Source organism: Pistacia vera, unplaced genomic scaffold, assembly GCF_008641045.1.
Source record: "Pistacia vera cultivar Batoury unplaced genomic scaffold, PisVer_v2 Contig169, whole genome shotgun sequence".
Taxonomy (NCBI): Eukaryota; Viridiplantae; Streptophyta; class Magnoliopsida; order Sapindales; family Anacardiaceae; genus Pistacia; species Pistacia vera.
This window is the reverse complement of record NW_022195779.1, coordinates 717,562-730,830: the sequence shown is the minus strand read 5'-3', so window position 1 is coordinate 730,830 and position 13,269 is coordinate 717,562. Positions and strand designations below refer to the sequence as shown.

At 35.8% G+C, this 13,269-nt stretch overlaps 3 protein-coding genes across 3 annotated transcripts; 2 read left to right on the top strand and 1 right to left on the bottom strand.

Annotated features, from left to right (window-relative positions):
* Window positions 1–2,117, bottom strand: LOC116125678. Its single transcript, XM_031411406.1, has 7 exons — window positions 1,787–2,117; window positions 1,617–1,670; window positions 1,409–1,540; window positions 1,191–1,299; window positions 1,041–1,082; window positions 881–937; window positions 1–801 (listed from the first exon to the last, which is right to left on the bottom strand). The coding sequence occupies exons 1-7, from the start codon at window positions 1,927–1,929 to the stop codon at window positions 169–171; spliced, it is 1,170 nt and encodes a 389-aa protein (XP_031267266.1). The 5' UTR covers window positions 1,930–2,117; the 3' UTR covers window positions 1–168.
* Window positions 2,118–6,831: 4,714 nt separating this feature from the next.
* On the top strand, window positions 6,832–9,090 carry LOC116125690 (leucine-rich repeat extensin-like protein 3). The gene is made up of 8 exons (XM_031411420.1): window positions 6,832–6,881; window positions 7,287–7,487; window positions 7,578–7,682; window positions 7,804–7,930; window positions 8,022–8,093; window positions 8,179–8,224; window positions 8,363–8,723; window positions 8,822–9,090. Exons 2-8 carry the CDS (start codon window positions 7,445–7,447, stop codon window positions 8,857–8,859), a joined length of 792 nt encoding a protein of 263 aa, XP_031267280.1. The 5' UTR covers window positions 6,832–6,881; window positions 7,287–7,444; the 3' UTR covers window positions 8,860–9,090.
* Window positions 9,091–10,121: 1,031 nt separating this feature from the next.
* On the top strand, window positions 10,122–13,269 carry LOC116125687 (mannose-P-dolichol utilization defect 1 protein homolog 2). The gene is made up of 8 exons (XM_031411416.1): window positions 10,122–10,374; window positions 10,682–10,835; window positions 11,460–11,532; window positions 11,646–11,712; window positions 11,829–11,888; window positions 11,987–12,047; window positions 12,144–12,185; window positions 12,843–13,269. Exons 1-8 carry the CDS (start codon window positions 10,228–10,230, stop codon window positions 12,944–12,946), a joined length of 708 nt encoding a protein of 235 aa, XP_031267276.1. The 5' UTR covers window positions 10,122–10,227; the 3' UTR covers window positions 12,947–13,269.

Sequence of the window (13,269 nt, the reverse complement as noted above, 5' to 3'; positions counted from 1 at the left end):
GATGTTGAAGTTTATTTCAATATAAAACAAAAGAAAAAGAACATGTTACATAATTCTAAGATTACATTAAGAAAAGCACAATGGTGCAGAAGAAAAGGATTATGCCTGGAAGTAGCCAATCCTTCTCTTCATGACCATAAATAATACAAATTGGCATGCTTATCCTGATTAATTTATGTTTAGAGCACTTTCTCCCTCCCTCAGAGATTCAAATCCTAATTCCACCATCTCCTTCACCTCTAAATGAGTGTTTATATATACCGGCTTCCGTTCTTGACCATCTATTTGACATGAGGACTCTACTTTTCTATCAGCAACTTGGAGTTCACTTAATACAGCACTGTTATCAACCTTAACTTTCTGACACATAGCACTAATGCTGTTGCGGTTGTTGATGAGGGCTGTGGCAGGAGATTCATTGATGTTATTGGATGGGAACACAGAAGGTAACTTGGATAGCAGAGCTCCAAGACTGCAAGACATGGTAGGCAAAAGAGGAGGTATTGACCAAATAGGAGCTCCAGCAATGCCATTTTGAGGGCTGTTCCACCCAAAGTTCATTGACTTAATTGGGAAATCTTGAGGAATTTCATTGAACAATCTTTTTGCTCCGGATAGCTGCTGCTTTTCATCAGCTAAGAAAGCCGTTTCCTGGCTTTCACTCATCTGAGTATTGGGTTTGATGATGTATGGAAAATGGATAGGTAGGTATGGCCTTTGTATGGCGAAGACACCTGGAATGCTCTGTAGATAGCTGAATTTCCTCTGTACGTTGATAACCAGGCTGAGATCTTCCAAAACCTATAGAACATATCAATCATTCGATTTTATGCCAAAAAAAAAAAAAAAAAAGCACAAAATATGCAGTGAAAAGAAGTACCTTATCAAATGAACCCAGTTGAATAATGCCTTCTCTCACAGAAATAACGGCAATTGTCTGCATAATAAAAGAAATGTATGATATGATCTTGTTTACTCAAATTGCGTAATTCTACACAAATGTCTCTTCTACAGTTCTATAAGGATGCAGAAAAGCAAACCTGGATGCCGGAATTAAACTGAATTTCCCAAGCCTTTGGTTGCTGAATTACAAGTCAAAATCATGACAAAGTTAGGATAGGTGGAAAAGGTTTACACTTCACACATGCATTCATTTTCCTTCAACAGAAATTTTGTATTTTGTCTCTTACAGGCTCAATAGACGCATTCCAGGAGGAGACGAAGCTAGGATCATGTTCTTTTATGGCTTCTGTATAAACCCATTTGTGACTGTTATCTGCTGCAATTTTCCCCACTAATCTGCAACAAAGCAGAACACACATTGAGTATTTAACTTCTCCAATACTCTTCGTATTTTCATTTTCCTTAGTTTAAACAATTGGAATATAAAATAGAGTATTAATCTCACCCTTCTCCGTAGTTATAAACCTCATGAGACATTTTGAAGAAGACATCAACTCCAAACCTTCCCTTTATGTAGCCACATCCCGCACGCTCACATTCATAGAAATCACAGAACCCATCTTCCCATACAAGAATCCTGAAACAAAATTCAACTTATAAACTCAAACAAAGAACAAATGGGAATTGAGTTTTTTGCAGTTCTTATGAATTACCAATTTCTTTTATTGCCTTTTGAACGATCAAGAGCACTTCCTCCATAATCCCACCTGCATCATAGCAATGTGATCTACAGACAATGAGTACACTTGAATTCGGACATAAGAAAACAAATGAACTTTTTTGGATTTAGCAGTTGACAATCACATTATTTTAGTTTTCTTACTTCGGAGGTGGGTAATTACGAGGCAATATCCTCCAAAAGACAGCATACACCCACTTTGAGGAATTAGAGGAATCAGAAGTTGAACATAGGCTTCTCAGTGTCTGCTGCAAGAGACAGTTAAGCATGGGAAGTCCACCTTCCATTGTCACACAAAGAATTAGAAAAAGAGAGAGAATTGAGTATGAGCCACCACTAGACAAGGATTCCTAGTTCAAATAGCTATTAAAAAAGAAAAAAAGAGGAACAAACAGAGCAATTGCCAATTGCCCATTCCCAAGCGCACACAGTGAAGTGTATCAAAGACGCTCCTAACTTAATTCAGTGCTATATTGACCTTTTCAGGCAGTTTTGTGTAGGGACCCTTACATTTATGAATCAATAACCACGTTAAATGACTATTTCACCCAAGAAACATTTCGATTGACCATTTTCACCCGTTGATTTACAGATCTTTGATATGCGTTTGTTTTTTTGCGGGGGGGCGGGGCATGCCATTTCTGTGGCAGACAGCCTCTCCTAGTTTTTACTTCGAACCTTCCTTTTTGTTTTGTACGAGTCCTCCAACAGGTCAACGGAAAGCCCAGTAACAACTCTGCAGTTACTGAATTACCTTCCCTAATAAAATAATAAAGATAGGTTCACGAACACTTCTCGTAACTTTCTCTCTCGTAAACATTGATGTGACAGTTCATAATTGATCAGTTTATATTTGATTAGACGAAACTCATCACGAATTGACCAATTATAAATTGACACATCACATTTGTGAGAGAAAATTAATGAGAAGAATTTGTGAATGTAGTATTTACTACTAATAAAAAGGGCTGGCTCACTAATTTGCAATCGTAATAAAGAGGATTGCCATGATAGACATCAAAGAAGAGCAGCATTACTTCAATGAAATATCTGATGAGTACACGTTGACAAAATGGAAGGAATGACTACCAGTCAGAGTGCATATTTAACCTTGAGTTGGCTGTTTCAGAATTTGCAAGAAACTTAGTAGTAAAATAACATAAGAACTTTAACCATCAGTGGAACACAGGCCTGGAAAAAAAAATCTTCAATTCGGAGAGCATAAGGCATATTTTAAGTAGCTTTCACTAGCATTTGATGTCACCATATCAATTTGTCTGTAGTTGCAGTAGCTCTGGTCCTCAAAGGAACTAGCATTATACAGGTTCAATCATAGTTCACCTAACTTGGTGTTAACATTAATATTCTCTTAAATCACATCATTGTTATACAGATGTGTGATCTCATAGGCCATAGCTGGCTGATGCTGCCCCATTCATTCCTACAGTGAACAAAGTTACAATTTAAATGGTCAAAATTTAAGTTTAGCAGTTATCCAACCCCATAAATGGCAACAGTTCACTTAAAAGAATTTACCTTCATCCAGAAAGCATAAATTGCTTAACCAAAGGAAATGAGTGTGAATAGTTAAAAACATGATGGCCCCCTTCCAAGTCTATGTCATCACTATGGTAACAGCAAATTTTGATCGCTGTCTACTTCCCTTGTGAGCATGTACATTTATTTTTGTTTTTTATCATGAACAAATAATATGTCATGGACGGCAATTCCAATGGACTTTAGCTTAACATTGAGGACATTACCAGTTAACAAGAAGAGGGCCGATGTAATCATTTTTCTCAGGACTGTGTATATGACTAGCCTGATTAAGTAGAAAGAAAAAATTTTAGAAACAATTTCAGACGAATATGGCCAATATGTAGTTATTGCGATTACAAAGTGAATGTGAACAAAGATACAGAACTTTAAGAAGAATAACCATGTAAAAGCTTAAACGTCCAATCCCAATTTATAATCGACTTACATGATTACAGTATCTAGTCCACCATTATTACGGAATTTCGATTTTCTAGCCAACGTTGCATCTGAGGTTTTCTATTAGAGACAACATCTTGATCCATGCTAGCAGATTATGATAAAATAATTACTCCCCTGGTTTTATGCTGCATATTTTCTCCTGATTAAACATCTGAAGATCCCAATCATTCAATCTGCGGGCGCTGGTACCTAATTCTAGAAAAAAGTTGTGCAAAGAAGTAATATTACTTTTATAGAAGAACTTATTAGTCTCATACTCTATACAAAAATAATTTCCCAGAAGTAAAAGTAGAAATTGTAATCTGTAGAGAATGAAAAACTTGGAAACAAAGCACCGTACAGCTTCAAGCACAAACAGAATGGTGGCAACAAAATCTCTGAGGAAAAAAAAAAGATCTTAGAATCAATTACAGTATTCACATCACTCATTTGACAGATAAGGTATGAAATGATCTCCTTATTGAAAATTTCTGGCTAATACTGGGGAAAAGAAGAAACGGCAGCCCTCCACTAATCTTGCGAAATCATATCATGAACTAGGTCATTATGACCCCACCCACCTTTTGCAGTGCACTAGCTTGTTAGCTAGAATCCCATCCACACTTTGTAAGAGAGTTTATACATTAGAGTTGAGGAGGTTGTTCATCACAAGGGTCCGCCCACCTTTAACATTCACTATATTGTGCAGTTGTCGTTTAGTCAGATTCACTGCAGCTTCATCTCCTTTATTGTAAGACTTATGAAATGCTTCCATCATATCTTCAGTATATATTTATGGCACCAACAACTTGTCTCCATTTATCATTACTTTTAACTAGAATTATCAGTCTCCCAAAAGATATTCTGAAGAATTATTTGTTCTGTTTCAATAAAAACTAGCTAAGCGACAACATTCCAAAACTTTATTTGAAATAACAAGTGAACCATATGGACCCTCCAAAAATTTCCTGTCAATTCGCATTTAAAAACCAAGAGAATGACAGTGAGGCATGAAATACCACATAGCTGCAAAACGGTTAACCATGATGTTAAATTGTTATGAGTTAATAGTTTTCGAACCAAGAAAATTAAAAGAAAATAAAAGGTAATGATATTGGTCCAGTATAAAAAACAGAAGATGGAAAGAGTGCACCCCACTCCACAGTGGGGGAAGGAAAAATGGTTGACAGCTACAATTAGAGTAAACGACTTTTTCCCACCCAAGGTTTGTTTTAATGACACTCTCCCACCTAAAAGTTTCAAAATATCACTTTCTCATCCAAAGTTTATATTCCATTAATACGTAAAGCTGATTTTGACGACAAAATTATCTCTGTCACCACCATTGAACCTCCGGTCTCTTCTATACAAAATCTCTCTTCTTTCGACATTTTATTTTTTGCTGATTGTCGGTCACTGCAAAGCTAAGGTTCCTATTTTTAACTGATTTTGACTGATTCTAGTGACGAATATTCAGTCGGTCACCACCATTTAATTCACCGTTCTCCATTCTATGAAACCTCTTTTACCTTAGCTCTTAATAGCTCGCTGAACACTAGTTGAGAATATTTTGGGTATTAACAGAATATAAACTTTAGGTAGAAAAGTGGTATTTTGAAACTTTGTTGGTGGGAAAGTGTAATTAAGGCAAACCTCGGGTGGGAAAAAGACATTTACTCGCTACAATTAGCAAGGCAAACAAACAATCCCATCCCCACTCCTTCTAAAGGACATGCATTGGCATGGCCCTCCCCCTACAATTATCGGTCTCCCTGCCTCTCTCCTTATCGCTTCGGATAGATCATTTTAACAACAAACCCCCATTGGTGCAACTTTACACCTATACCTCATCTCATTCCTCGTACTCATATCCACACTGTGTTTATAGCCCTACATTTTTTATCAACCAATGGGAAATCTATACTGATGCAGGAGCAAAAAGAAAAATAAATAAAAAATTATTATATTATGTTGACTTTCATTTTCTCCCACAAGAGATCTTGACTTTTCACTTGGAAGCCTAAAAATAAAGTCTTACTTCGTCCTTTGTAAGCATTTCATAATATTATTAAACATATCTTAAGTTAAAACATTTGTTGATGTTATAGTTATTCTTAACTTAACCAATCAAGGTGACCTTTTAGTTACTATTGTCATAGTAGGGTTTATTCTAATCTCATCACAACTGACATTCATAGTGTGATTTCTAACCTCCCCAAGATTGGGGTTTCTTGCGACGTCCCAGCAACATATACTGCCCTATTAATACCTATGCTCTCCAAATGCATATTTTATCAAGCTTGTTCACTTGGTTACAAAAAACTGAAACAATTAATAAACACTTTGTTTAACCTACTTGGAAGTTCACATTCACACACTAGGAATAACACGGGAAATCTGTGATAAAGTATTCATGGGGCAAAAGAAATTAAGATTAACCGTCCAGGGATCACGATCCAGTTTCTTCAGACGCCATAATTCATGTTTGATTATTAATTGTACCATCAAACAACAGCCTAAATTTACACATTTGATTCATGTTTGTGACACTGCTTAACAATCTGCCTAAATTATTTTGCCAGGATAGGATCCTGGTACCGAAATTGAAGGTTAAAATAATTCAAACTAACAATAATACGCCAGAAAGGAGTATATATAAAATTAAGTCTTGAGTTTCTTTCGTTTAATAGGAAGTTGCTCTAGTAATCCTCATTCTCTTATATTTATTTCGAATTTTGGCTATCCGTTAGTATATCGTTCTCGTGAAATTATCCAATGTATATGAGACTTTACCTTGGGAAATATGAGGCAAATATGCGGACTGTGATACTGCTGGTGATTATTTTTGGACTCCTGCTTTGGACTTTGAATTGCGTCCCAGTCTGAGAAAGTGGACGCAAAGAGAGCCCGGGCAAAATTAACGATTTAAGGTGGCCCATCTACTTCACGTTAATAAGTTGCCATCAATATAAAAATAATATATGCCTATTGGTTTTACGGTGTTCGTACTGCCAGGCTCGTACTTTTTGGATTGAAACAGTCACGGAGACAGGAATGGATATGCCAATTCAATTTGTGAAGTCTAACTGACAAATTGCAGTTTCCTAAGATATTTAGCTGGCATCATGCAATTTGAGCATTGACTTCCCATTTGCGATGGGATTAGTCTTATGTGCATCATCAACTGTGTGGGAAGAGAACCGGAAGCAGCCATGCATTCTCTCCTCTGTTACCACTTAGCACTGGCCATGTGCCATATCCTGTAAGTGGTTTAGTCCACACTCCTGAAATTTAAGCTCTTCTTCAACTTAAACCAATGAAACGAATAGCTTTTGCTGACTTTTTCATTGACAACATTAGTTTCTTTCATTGGATAAGTTGTAGCAGGTAACATTGCACTATTCAGAGATTGATCGTGTAAATTAGACATATAGTTTAATCGTGCTTTTGCTTTCATGAGGTTTATCTTTTATCAATGGGGTAATTGTCAAATGGTGATTTTATATGTTGGAAATTCTTTTTTCCGCCGCTTTCACTGCGTTTTCGTTCTATCAAATAATTGGTATTATTTTACAAGCAACCTTTCATAGACTTCGTAATTATAATCATTCTGTCCCAGGACATTTTCTTTGGCAAGTTGATGGAACTTAGTCTTTATTAATTGCAGGTCCTTGCAATTGGGGTTGGAGCAAGGAATACTTAAGGGTTTTGGTCAACCCTCCCCGAGACAGGCCAATTCCCTCCAACCCTTGTATAAATATGTAGTTCTTATGTATCTTAAAAATAGCACAGCACCCAGATTGATTCACAGAAAGATTATTCACGATGTGGATCTCTGGAATCCAAGGCCTGCCTCTTGAGGTCACTGGTATGAAATATACTATTTAGATTATACTTAACTCTTTAGATTTAATAACTAAACATCCGTAGTTAATGTGACTAATTTTTGGTTTTGCAGTTGTTGGATGTTATAACTTGGAGGATAAAGAATGGATATCAAGACAAGATCCTTATGTCTGTCTTGAATATGGAAGTACCAAGTACCGAACAAAAACTTGTACAGGTATGCGTCCCTTTCTCCAGAGACTCTTCCATGTTAATTTACTTTTCTCTTGAATCTTGATTATAATAGTGAGAGTTAACTTTTGGATTCTGCCATCTCATTTCTCATGATGATTTGTTAGATGGAGGTAAGAATCCCACTTTCCAAGAGAAGTTCGTTTTCCCACTTATTGAAGGCCTACGGGAACTGAATATTGTGGTCTGGAATAGCCACACCCTTTCAGCTGATGAATTCATTGGCTCTGGAAGGTAAATGTCAGTCTTCAAGAATCGCAAAAAAAAAAAAAAACTGAAATTAAGATCAAAACGTACCTACAATAGCCTGATCTTGCTCTTTCAGGATTCAACTTCATAAAGCCCTATCCCAAGGTTTTGATGATGCTACGTGGCCGCTTGTGAATAGAACTGGCAGGTTATGAATAAATATCCCAAGATTTCAATCGGTATGACAATCCCCATTAATTCTTTTTATATCTGATAAATCTCTTTCAGTGCAGGCACTCAGGAGAAGTCCGACTCATATTGCACTACTCAACTGCTCACGTAATTCCTACCTTCACTATGTTTAGAAAATAATTTTATTAGAAAAAAAGTACTTTAGTGCATGAGGATCCGTCATCCGTCGTTTACAGTTAACAAGTAACAAACCAGTAATTGGTTTCCATGTTTGTGCCATTGCAGCTAAGTGAGAAAGCCAAGACAAAATTAGCTCCAACAGCTCCCCAGTATGCAACGCCATCTAGCGCCTTGAGCCAGCTCCTACCTCAAGGTTCCGCACCAATGGCACCTTCAGCTCCTTATTACCCGCCAACCACGGCGTACACTTGTCCATCTTCATCTCCTTACACTCCATATCCTCCTCAGACAACAACATATTCTCCCAGTCCCACCCCTCCACTTGGCTATCCTCCACAGACATGCCCTCCTCCTCCTCCACCCTCAATCTACCCTCAACACACTTACCCTCAGCTACCCTCCGTTTATCCTCCACAACCGTACTCACCTCCTCCTCAGCCTCAGGCCTCATCTTACTATCCTCCAGGTACTTATAAAATTTATTTCTGAAATTCCTAACCGTTTCCTATGACTTTGTTTATTCCACCTCAGTGCGTACGTGATGCTCTGTCTGATTGGTTACAGGTCCTCCAAGTGGAATCTATCCACCCCCACCATACTGACCTCGACGGTCTAAGTGTTCGTTTTTTCAGGATTCGTGAAAGCAGCATCCTTACTTAGCGGAAGAATCCATTTTTAGAAGATAATGAGTTTGTAAAAACCAATTTAATTATTCTCTGCTTTTAAGTTTAAGTTTTATTGCGTGGTGTTGGTAATTCGAACCTTAACTAAACATTTCGCTGAAAGTTTTATTCCTTTGTTTAATATATTTTATCGCCGGAGAACAAATTATTTCGTGCTTTCTCTTCCGAATTCATATTAGAACTAGAAGAGGTCCAGTGAGATGTTGATATATATATATGTGTTTCTGCATTTCCTCATTCACGGATCTTGACTTTGCATTGGAGTTTCATGAATATAATTAACACACAAATATCAGTACGTAAGCTCTGACAAGTAATGGGTCCAAACAAATTAAGAATATAATATTGTTCTTATCTTTGAATAAATCTGAAGAAGTGAAAGTAACATTGCCTCCTGCATCAAATTAGCAACGTTAATATGTAATAATTTATCGGAGCAGATGGCCAACCCACCCTCAAATGACCAATTCACATTTCAACTTCCGTGGATAACTAGAGGGATATAACAGAGTACAACAATAATTCAGTTTACTTCGATTCACTTAATCTTATGTCAGCAACAGCATGAATCAACAATATCATCAGTGCCATAAGTTTTTGTAAACATGTCAATGTATACATGTAAAGGGCAAAATGATTATTACATCTATAACGAGAATGGCAAAACAGTAATTAGAGAAGGTCTTCCCTCAAGATTGTACTATACAAGTCCAAAATTTAAAATTATAAATTCAATAATATGTTCTTATTTTTATAAATGTAAATTCAATTTTCATTCATGATTAAATTTTCTTTGAAAGTTCTTTCATAGAGTAAAGTTTATTATATCTATTGATTAATTCCGCTTACTTATACAAATTAAGTTTCTTTTTTGCTCTATTAATGAAGGTTCAACCCAAAATATTCTTGGAAAAAGAAAAGGTGACATTGAATTGAGGGATGTGCTTTAATTATAAAATGAAATTAAAAAAATATATATTAATATAGGTGGGCTATACGTGGGCCTATACTATTCTGTATAGGACCATGTAATAGCACCCTAAATGAGTGATGCTCTATAATTAGACCTGGCAAAACTTAGAAATGGGGTGTATCTAAAAATTAGGCGGGGTTTGTATAGCACAATAGCAATAGGCACCACTTTAGAAATACTGTAAAACCCAACAGACACGGCGGTTCGAATACATTTATTCGATCACCTGCTTCATTATTTTACTATATTCTGTTCCCGACTTGAAACAATTAAAAGGCTGGTTGATTACTTATTGTTGACTTGGATCTAGAGAGATGGATTATTTAGGGATTGATGTGAGCTGCGCTATCGGATCTCTGCAAAAAGGCCAATTTCCGGAGAAAGATTGTTTGCTCCCACTCATATCCAAACTCCTCGGCTACTGCATCGTTGCTGCTTCTACCACCGTCAAACTCCCTCAGGTCTTTTTTTTTTTTTTTTTTTTTTTTTTTTTTTTTGGTTTCCTTCATCAATTCTTCATATTCTCTTACTGTATTATTTTAAGAGTTTGATTTATTTGAAGAACAAGTGTTTACTTTTGAATTGTTTGATTCTATTAGAAATGTGAGTAATTTTGACTTCAAACCTAGATCTTAGTTGAGCAGAAATTTCCATGTCTCGTTATTGATCTATATCAAGTTAAAGAAAATTGCTCTTCACGGTTTAAGCATGTACTGAACGATTTTCATTACCCTAATTTTGTCATCGTGTGATGCTTTTTGTCTCTAGATACTGAAAATTTTGAAAAATAGTAGTGTGAGAGGGCTTAGTGTTGTGGCCTTTGAGCTCGAAGTAGTTGGGTATACCATTGCTTTGGCATATTGTCTTCACAAAGGGCTTCCCTTTTCAGCTTATGGCGAGTTGGCATTTCTCTTGGTCCAAGGTATGTTTCACTCTTCCTTTATTTGTATTGCTTTCACTATTTTATGTTATTGTAGGTTAATGCTTTCAAGTGATTTGAAGAGGAAATAAACAAAATCTTAGTGCTGATGTAAGGATGGATAGTAACACGATACAAAGTTGTGATTTGGGTGTTATGTGATTGTGCCTTTTACATTTGCGAGTCTATATCTTTACCAATCAGCCCAATCAATGATATTCTAGTGTAAACATTATTTTAACACTTTCTCTTAGTTTCTCTCTATCTAGATTTTTACTGGATACTATGTATTCATACAAACTCATACATTCAAGTGCAGAGTGGATGCATTTGAAAAGTGAATAAGTTTATTGTAACCAATTTATATGTTTTATGTGTAATAAATATATCCTATATATAGACAGTTAACCCAGATCGGGTTAGACTGATTGCATTGTCAAATCGCCCAACCTCGTTTGCAAATTTCACACAATAAGTTTTGTCAAACTCAATTTCTTCTAGTTTGGTGGATCTTTAACCCAAACAGATAAGGTGTTGTCATTAAGTCATGAACCATGGTACGTTATGAAAGTTGATGTAAATTTTAGAAGAATCTAACATAATTTATATTTTGCTCATTTATTGCAGCAATAATTTTAGTTGCTATAATCTACTATTATTCACCATCAGTTGGTACCACAACATGTATCAAGGCTCTACTGTATCCTGCTTGCTTGTTCTATCAATTTATTTTCTGGCATTCTCTTATTGAAATCTTACTATGCAAGAATCAAATATACAGTCATCTGTTCCCTTGACCTAGTGATATTTTAGATATTGTGCTGTAGCACCAACCGTTTTAGCTGGTCAAATTGATCCTGTTCTTTTTGAAGCTCTCTATGTAAGTAGTAATAGTATGCACACATGAATATCCAAATTTTTTTTTTTTTGGGGGGGCGGGGGGGAGGAGTACGTGATTTTCTGGTGGCTGATTCATTGGGGAATGATCTATTACAGGCTTCCCAGCATGCAATATTTTTCTGTGCAAGGGTCCCACAAATATGGGAGAACTTTAAAGTAAGTTGAAATGAAGATCCATTCTGTTGTTAAATTGTTGATATAAGTTATGAAGAAAAATTTCCGATGTTAGTGATTAATATCTATTTGTTGAGCAGAACAAAAGTACTGGGGAGCTCAGCTTCTTAACATGTTTCATGAATTTTGGTGGTTCCATGGGTGAGTTTTTATTGTTTATCAAAGTAGGGGTGAATTGATAAATATTCTATTTTCTGATGAAGTGATGAATTTATTTTATTTTTCTTGGTTATGCAGTGAGAGTTTTTACCAGCATCCAAGAAAAAGCACCAACAAGTGGTATCCTTGTCTAGTTTTCTTTGTTGTGATTAAAGATTCACTGAAAGAGTTCCTACAACAAAATAATATATGGTAAAGGTGTTACAGGTTATTTTCGGAATAATGTTTGTGGGTAGAAAGATTTAAAGCATTTACAATAGTGGTAGTATTATTGAAAACGTCAAAAATATCATATAAAATATCACAGTTTTCACTCTCTAGTGATAGAATAGTTAATTTAGACCTGCGATAGTATAGCTTGTTTCACTTACTATATCCTCTATTTTTCTTATTTCCTAATATAAGAAACTTTTTACTTACTATTAATATATCTTCATCTTTTTTTCATACTGATGCTCTTGTCCATTGGAAATTTTATGATATGGTAGAAAATGAACCAGAACAGAGGAAGTTGTAGAGCTGTGGGTTGAGTTTATAAGAAAACTGTATCACACTGTGAGATAACAGAATTTAAGGTTCTTTAGATAAACTAAAACAGGGGTTTATGATAGCAAATCATTTTAGTTGAGTATGCTGAAAAGTTTATAGGAGTTCTTATTCTTCTGAACAATTCTACTGATATTTTGAACAAAGTGTATCAGCATCTATCATTTACTTCCATTTAAGTTGCAGATACGTATATTTCCAAGCATTTGCTGTCCTTAACTCTTCTTGCAGTTATTATGGGCTCTGTACTTGGTGTCATGACAAATGGTACCATCCTGAGTCAGATTATCTTATACCAAAAGCCTCAGGCCAAGAAAGAGAAAAAGGTCAAGTGAAAGAAGACAAAGTTATTGGTAGCTTTGCTCCTCTTCAGAAAGAGTTTCAAAAGCTATGGCAAATAAGCCAGCGTTGCAAGGACGAGAGTAATTTGTTCATTCATTACATAGTCATTTAAAACCAGTGTAACTTCCAATGAGAGTTTCGGTGGGTATTCGGCCAGTCTGCCGTAAAATATAGTTCATAAACATAAGGTGACATGATATAGTTGATAGTCTTCAATGTGCTTCATAAATTTCGTAACATTAATTGAAAGCTTTATTGTATGAATTTTATTTTATTTTGTTGTTAGGATAGATGTATCAATCCTACTTTATCTATA